Source organism: Brachypodium distachyon, chromosome 4 (assembly GCF_000005505.3).
Source record: "Brachypodium distachyon strain Bd21 chromosome 4, Brachypodium_distachyon_v3.0, whole genome shotgun sequence".
NCBI lineage: Eukaryota > Viridiplantae > Streptophyta > Magnoliopsida > Poales > Poaceae > Brachypodium > Brachypodium distachyon.
This window is the reverse complement of record NC_016134.3, coordinates 46,502,522-46,510,874: the sequence shown is the minus strand read 5'-3', so window position 1 is coordinate 46,510,874 and position 8,353 is coordinate 46,502,522. Positions and strand designations below refer to the sequence as shown.

The 8,353-nt window shown below is 52.9% G+C and overlaps 1 protein-coding gene across 1 annotated transcript; it reads right to left on the bottom strand.

The window, feature by feature from the left end:
- Window positions 1–6,737: 6,737 nt before the first annotated feature.
- Window positions 6,738–7,993, bottom strand: LOC100821764 (stress-response A/B barrel domain-containing protein At5g22580). The gene is made up of 2 exons (XM_003578865.4): window positions 7,669–7,993; window positions 6,738–7,188 (listed from the first exon to the last, which is right to left on the bottom strand). The coding sequence occupies exons 1-2, from the start codon at window positions 7,785–7,787 to the stop codon at window positions 6,972–6,974; spliced, it is 336 nt and encodes a 111-aa protein (XP_003578913.1). The 5' UTR covers window positions 7,788–7,993; the 3' UTR covers window positions 6,738–6,971.
- Between the last annotated feature and the right edge of the window lie 360 nt (window positions 7,994–8,353).

The following is an 8,353-nucleotide window of genomic DNA, read 5'->3' as shown; positions in this document are numbered from 1 at the left end:
ACATGACCCATGCCCTCCGGGTTTTGCCTGGCGCCCCCGGGGGCTCCTTGCTCTGCCCGAACCTTTGCCTGACCGTCTGCCTGATGCCACAGAGTTCCTGGTCAGTCCGGTGAGCCCAACTGTGGACTTCCAAGCCCTGTCCCCTCCCGCGAATCCGCGCGGCACCGGATCTCTGAGATTTGGCATTGATCAAAGCCTATCCTCCCCTTCCCCTCTGGTCGTTATGAATGTCCTTGTGCCCCCGGTCGATGCACCTACTGCCTGCATTGACTCCAGCGTCCCGGCCCGAAGCAGCCTAGAGATCCTGGTCACTGACAGCTCGCCCAGCCGTTGCGCTCGACCTGCACCAGTGGACTCAATCTCGCTGGCGCCCATTAGGCTACCAGGCCCGTCAACTCTTAGTAGGGTGGCGCGCCCATCCCTGGCCTCCCCCCTTCCCACAAAAACTTATTTGGAGGCTTTACTCAGCCCACCAACTACGTCCGCCCCCCCTATAAAACGGCCAAGCCCAACACTGCTCACTGCATCCACTCCCCTCGCCCACAAAGCCTGCTTTCGGTGCCTTGCCACTGATCACCTGGTCGAAGACTGTAGAGACCCCATCCGGTATGCTCGCTGCAAGGGGGTTGGACACCGTCGGCGCCAGTGTAAGACACGCACTCCCCTCGGCTGTTCTTGCCTTAACTTGTTCTAACACCCGCTTACCTATTTTCTGACAGCATGAACTCGTCATCCATCGACTTCAACTTCTCCGGCCCTACTGAACGCTCCGGCCCTATGTCCTTCACCATGGGGGGACGGTCTCGCAGCTTCACCACCTCTCCGCCCCTTGCCCATACACACCATGCTAGCTCCGCAGTCCTCCACTTCCTGGCACCCCGCACCCACCGCCGTCCTGCCGGAACTCGAAATCCCAACTAAACTCCAGCTGGATGACTCCCGCATTGCCTTTGCTTTCCTCGAGAATCCTGACCCCGCACCCTTCCGCACCATTAGGAGATCACTCCTAGTTGGTAGCTACAAGCCTGCCTATGACTTTGCTGCCTCGAACGTGGGCACATGTGCCCTTGTGTTCGAATCCCAGGATGAACACAACAACACTGTCGCGTTCTCCCCCTTCCACTCCTCACACAACACCCTAAGCCTTATGCTCCCAGACGAGGCCATGAATGCCTCCAATGCCGTGTTCCCATATATCTTAGATGTAGAGACATCCCTCATCCTGCCTAGAGCCAGGTCCATGGGGGCAGTAGCCAGCATGATGCGCTCCTTGGGCAAGCTGTGCTTTGTTGACCCAAGCTGCTTCCGTGGACTTGACCTCTCCGTAGTCAATGGCTACGTCTTCTGCAGCTCCCCCAAAATACCTGACTCACTCCCCATTCTCCTCCCTCCCACGCACGAGATCTTTTGTGTGCAGCTTCGAGCTGTCCAGACTTGGGAGGTTAGATACCTCGACCTTGGCTCTTGCATGCACCACCCAAACTTCCTGCCGCGTTGCCATGCTGCCCCTCCTGCCCTTCCAGCCCCGACGTTCCGCCCTGTGGTTGCCTCTCCTTTCAGTCCCGTCTTCGTCTCCTCTGACGACGACGTGGCTGACGACGACGAGCCCGCGATGAGGACCCCGGCCGGGCTTGGCACACCGTGTCACCCCATCGACATTTCCTCCGACGAGGAGCTGTCCGGGGGGGACGCGATGCTGCCGCCTCCTGGCCCAAGGTCGAGCCGATGCTGGCTGCCTCGCCCCCAGCGCCGTTCGCCTTCACGGCATCCTGGGCACTTGACGACCACGATGTCGACACACACGAGTCTGTGGCCTGGAAGAACCGTGCCCACAACAAGTGGGCTGTTGACTCTGCCATGAAGGCGTCGAGGCTGTCTAAGCCCAAGGACGGGCCTCGTCGCAGCAGGCCCCCAGTTTGTGGACATGACCGCTAAGGCGGTCCTTGCTAAGGCCGTCCGCAACGACATTGCTATGGCCAAGGCCACCAAAGCCTTGGCTGCGGCGGTGATGGCAACCAGGCTTGCTGATGATGACGCACCGCCCCTGACGCTTGACCAGGCCTCTGAGCTAGCGGTGGCCTGTGGTGCCTCCACGTCCGATGTCGCTGCTCTCAAAGAGCTTGAGGTGCCTGTTGTGCCTAAATGATGCCCCCTAGTTACATAGTAGATCGCGTCCGCAGCGTGTGTGATGTAAGCTGCGCCTATATCCCCCCTCCGCCTAGGCTAAGACCACTACTATTGTTCTCTTACCGCTTAGTAGTTTTCCTTTACTCTTTCTTCCCCCACTGTATCTCATTGTACGTCCACCTTGTTTTACTATGTGTTTGGTGCAACTTTGTTACGTCATGAGTACAACGATTTCCCTGTGTTCCTGGAATGTGCGTGGGCTTGGTGACCCACAGAAATGTGAAGACGTTCTCTCCGAGCTACTTTCCCTAAAGCCTCACCTCCTCTTGCTCCAAGAAACGAAACTAAGTACAATAACAACCCAAAAACTTCGCTCCTTTTTACCTCACTTTCTTGACGCCTGGGATTTCCTCCCTGCAGATGGCATTGCGGGTGGGATCCTGACCGCGGTCAACTCCTCAGTCATCTCCCTATCAGGGTCAACCAACGGCTCCTTCTCACTTAGCTCCAAATGCACCTGCCTGAACTCGCCAACTGACCTGGTTATCTCCAACATCTACGCGCCTGCTGACCACGCCTCAAAACCTGACTTCCTCCGTGAGCTCCGCAACATAAAACCGCCTGATTCCACCCCATGGCTTGCGCCCGGCGATTTCAACCTCATTAGATCCCCCCTAGATAAAAATAACAACGCATACCGCTCTGCTGAAGCCAATGCCTTCAACGACTGCCTTGATGACATTGCATTGCTCGAGCTCCCCCTACTCGACCGCCTTTACACCTGGTCAAATGCACGTGAACAACCAACCCTTGAGCGGATTGACCGCGTGTTCTTCAATCTCGCATGGGACGCCCTCTTCCCAAACTCATCTCTTACCTCCCTAACTAGGTTCACTTCTGACCACGTGCCTTTAGTTGTCACCATCTCGTCCTCCATTCCCCGTCCATCCATTTTTAGGTTTGATAATAGTTGGGCCGCGCATCCTGACTTCCTGGGCCTTATCCGTCCGCTCTGGGGCACATCCGCCCAATCGGATGCAAAGGCTGACCTTGTCTCCACCACCAAGAGGACGCGCACCACCCTTAAGACCTGGCGGAAAAAACACCTCCCTCACGCGCAGATGGAAATCAACTGCAAAATTGTCATCGCTCTCCTAGATAAACGTGAGGAACACAGACTACTGTCTCCCATGGAGCAAGCGCTCCGTAGACTCGCTATCTCCTTGCTGCAACGGGCCATTTGGGCAAAAGTGTCGCACTGGAAACGGCACGGCAAAGTCTGTTTTGCTGTTGAAGGCGATGAGAACACGAAATACTTCCATGTTGCTGCATCCCAGCGTATGCGCAAGAACAAAATCACTACGCTGGAATGTGACGGCGTGGAATTCACCTCCCATGGACAAAAATAAAAAATCCTTCACGATTTCTCACCAACCTCCTTGGCACGGCCCACCAGCCTCACTGGGCCTTCGGCCTACATACTCTGTATCCCGCGCCCACTGCAGGCCTCCGGAGCCTTGCCGCCCCTTTCACTAATGACGAAATCGCCACGGCCTTCCTCTCGGCTAACCAGAACGCGAGCCTGGGCCCTGATGGGTTTGGGCCGGGCTTCTACAGGCGTGCCTGGGCGACAGTAAAGCCCAAGATCAAAGCCTTCATGACTAGTTTTTTCAATAGAATTTCCGATTTATCAAGGATCAACCGTGCCTACATTGCTTTGCTGCCCAAGAAAGATAGCGGCAGGTCCCCAGACGCCTTTCGGCCTATCTCACTCCAAAATGGGCCTATGAAGGCCGTTGCCAAGCTCCTGACGAATCGTTTAAAACCCATGATTACATCCCTTGTGGACGACGACCAAACAGGCTTTATTTTAGGTAGGAGCATAGCTGAGAATTTCGTCTACGCCGTAGACCTCCTATGCTGCTATCATAAACGGAGAATGCCTACCATCGTCCTCAAACTTGACTTTCGTAAAGCTTTTGACTCTTTCTGTTGGGACTCACTACTACAAATCCTCCTCCACCGCAGTCTCCCCCTCATCTGGTGTCAGTGGATCAAGGATATCCTACAGACAGGGAGAACGGCTATCCTTCTTAACGGAGTTCCAGGTCCATGGATCACATGCAGGAATGGGCTTCGCCAGGGCGACCCTCTCTCACCCTATCTCTTTATCATTGTTGCCGACCTGTTGCAACGTATGATCAGGGCAGAACTCCAGACCGGCCTCATTACACACCCCATCTGCAACGATCTGTCGGCTGCTGTTATACAGTACGCCGATGATACGCTCATACTCGCTAAAGCCTCCTTACCGGCTGCCCTAAAAATCAAGGAGATCCTTCACCGCTTCTCAGAAGCAACTGGCCTCGCAATCAACTACCATAAAACCACTTTCATCCCTATGAATGTGCCTGAGACTGACGCCCTGGCCATGGCCACGGCCCTGCAGTGCTCGATCGCGTCCTTCCCCCAAACTTACTTAGGGTTGCCGCTATCACCTAAGAAGCTCCACAGTGCGGCTTTTAAACCCCTCATCGATAGGTGTAGTTCTTACTTAGCTGGTTGGCGTGCAAAACTTTTGTCCAAGGGTGGGAGACTGGTCCTAGTCTCTGCCGTACTCGATAGCCTGCCGACTTACTGCATGTCCTTCTTCGATCTGAATATGGCTACAACAGAACAGCTCGATAAGAAACGCCGTGCTTTCTTCTGGACTCAGGAAGATACATGCAACGGTTCACAGTGTTTGGTTGCTTGGGACGCGCTTTCAAAACCAAAAACTCGTGGTGATCTCAGTGTCAAAAACTTGTAGATTCAAAATTGCTGCTTACTTTTGAAGTTGCATTCATATTCCTGCATGAGAATAGTCTACCTTGGAAAACATGGTTACTTAGGGATTTCGGAGATGATCTGGAATCTACCACAGCCTCTTTGTCACACCTCAAACGCATCATCAAACAGCATCTGCCCATCCTTCGAGAGATCACTTCGGTCTGAGTCGGGAATGGCAAGTCCTGCTTCTTCTGGCTTGACCGGTGGCTCCTCTCTGAACTACTCTCCACCACCTTCCCTGGATTATTCTCTCATTGCATATCGCCTTACGCTCGTGTTAGTGTTGTAATGTGTAATGGACTAGATTTGGGTTTGCAGAACAGACTAACAGCCGGCTCGAAGGAGGAGCTCGCTTCGCTTCGTTCTCTCTTGCAGGATTTAGCGCTGAATGATGTCGACGACTCGAGGCTGCTGCTCTCCGGGCAACCTTTCTCCACGCAGGGAGCATACCTAATGCTCTTGTCGGGGGAGTCGGACCCATCGGCTGATGCGATTTGGAAGTGCCATGTGCCTCTCAAGATCAAAATCTTTGCCTGGCTGTTTCACCAGGATCGCCTGAACACAAGGTGGAACTTATGCCATAAGACGATCATCTCCGATGATGTCTGTCCAAGATGCAATGGCCACCCCGAGACAAACGCTCACCTGTTCTACCACTGCCGGGCAAGCGTAGTGGTCTGGGATCTCCTCGGCTTCAACCCTCCCTCGCCGCTAGCAGCGCCCTGGCTTTCACCCCCGCGTTCTGCTGCCGCCTCACCGATGTTGTGGTCTGCTGTTGTAATCATTGTTCTCTGGAAAATCTGGGATGCCAGAAACAGTGTGGTCTTCCGGCATGTATCGCTACCGCCTCATGTAATCGTTAGGAACATTCTCGCTGACTTTACTTTATGGTCCCATCGACTCAGGAAAGTCGATCTTCGGGTAGCGGCCACTGCGTGGCGTGACTACCTCTCTTCGCGGGTTTGACCCATGTAACACATTCCATTTGAGTAATGATATTCAGGTGGGGATTCCCTCCCCCCCCCCCCCCCCCCCGTTTGATCTCTCAAAAAAAATCTCAATCTAGGGCGCCGTCGCGTCCCCTCCACCCTCTCGAGTCCTGACCCCTCCGCCGCGCGCTGCCGTTGCTGATTGGTAGCTTAGGGTTCCTTTGTTTCAAGGGGTTCGGGCTCTCCACTTCTCTTCTAGAGGATTCACAGAGCACTCACCGTAGCGGGCCTGGGTTGGTCCGCTTCGGAGCACAAGACCCGTGCGTTTTCGGGCCCTGCCCGGGACAGTATTCCTCTGTATTTTGGCGCTGTTATTTTATTTCTCATCTATTATCGTGTGCTTTTGTTCTCCAAAAAATTATTGTGCGCTTTTTATATTAGCCATTTAGTACTGCTATGGATTTTTCACAGACCAAGTTAAATCACTATCGATCCTCTTAAGTTACCCAAATTGGTTTGTTGGTAGCTCTTGGCCGTGAAGTTCCACAAGGTCATGAAGAACTGAACTTGGACTGAAAGATGTCTCCAGAAGACTGAACCGAGTCGAGTGGAGCATAGATGCAAATGCAACTATACCACCAATGTTACGCAATGGTGCAGCCGTGCAGGGCTTCTTAATTTGGGAAACCACTTGTTTCGACCTAAAATTTGATCTCTCGAGAGATGTGATGAGCAATTGAGCACCACACCGACTTTTTGTGCGCAAGGCAGCAGCCATTTAACAGCTCTTTCCAAAAGCTTATGCACGGCCGAGCAGTTACAGATATCGATCATAAAGACCGAAATAATAACTAAAAGAAAAGAAAATCGGCGGAATTTATTCAACGATAATCAACCAGACAACCATTTTCGAGACGTTTACACTTACACCAGCAGCTCAACACTGAAGCATGTAGCAGGACAAGCAGAGAAAGGAGATGAGATAGAGGCGGCGGCGGCTTTAGCCTTTAGGTGCATGATATAGCAGCACGATGTGAGATAGAGAAGGCAGATATGTGATGATGCTACTGGATCTAGGTGGATATATTAGGTCGCCGGCTCCGGCTCCGGCGCCGGCTTGACGGTGACGAAGGGGAAGTCCATGACGACGACCTTGTCGAGGGCGGCCATGAAGGTGGCGGCGAAGGCGGCGTGCTTCTCGTGGGCCATGCACGCCGCCAGGTCGCCGGCGGTGGCGAAGCTCATGGAGAAGACGTGGGTGAAGCCCTGCGTCAGCGCCTCCTGCTCCAGCACGTCCTTTCCCCTGCCAACACACAACACAAAGAGCACACGTAGGAGGAGGATGCAGTTTAAACCAAGCCGTCCATTCTGTGTGACCCAACTGCTAATTAAATAACAAACGTTCTACATATCTGAATGCATGAACAATACTTTGTTTTTTTGTTTACCGACTGCAAGTTCTGTTTTTACCCTCTAGTACCGCGACGCCCACATTCAAGCAAATGAACACGCTGTACTTTTTGAGCACGAGGATTTAAATCTTGCTAGTAGCCTAGTAGGTACACCTTAGCACTCAAAGACCAGCCATATCTGTGAATGGACAATGATATTCAGTACCTAAAATTCATCCCATTGTTGCATGCATGCTTTACCTAAGTTCTTGGTCACAGGTTTAAAACGGGTTTTTTTTTCGGTTTAACTTGTTCAAAAAACAAAACGTGCACTGCCTTGCAACAAAAAAAAATGCAGAGAAGAAGGAACGAACGGACGGATGGATGCGTACCATCCGAAATACTTGACGGTGTCGAGCTCTGTTGCGAGCTTGGAGAGCTCCTGAATGATGTTGTCCACCACGACGCCCTCCTTGAACCTGACCAGGCACAGGTGCTTGAACTCCCCCATGGCTTAGTCAGTCAAGCTTTCTCCTTCCGCTCCGGCGGGCTCCTGCCTTTTTTCTCTTTGCATCATCACAGCCACGGCGCTCGCCGTTATAAAGGCGGTGAAGAGAGCTCAATGCTCTGCTCTGCTCCGGTGAGGGCCACCACCACCGACAGGAATCACTCACTGTAAAGCTTGATAGGCTCTCTTTTTATTTTTCCCTCTCTTGTAGGCAGTACACTTGGTTGAATCATTTCAGCACAGGATGGGGGAGGCAAACCATGCTGCTGTTGCTGCTGCAGTGAGCACACTGTTAGATCTAGAATGAGCCATGCTCGGACCCGGTCCGACCGACATCGGCATCATCGGCGTGTGGGACCCACCAGGATCTGCTTTCACAAGAGATATCATCAGTCTGGAGCTTGATCTCGTGATCTGGGATCGGAGTTGCTTAGCCTTTGCCTTGATGATGTAGATGGCGTGCTCCCATGCTTCAGATCAATTGGGTCACTTGACCAAGTGACTTGCCGAAGAATAGACAGTTGTTCCAAGTGGATCTTAGTTTCCAGAAGAAGAAGAAGAGATTTCAG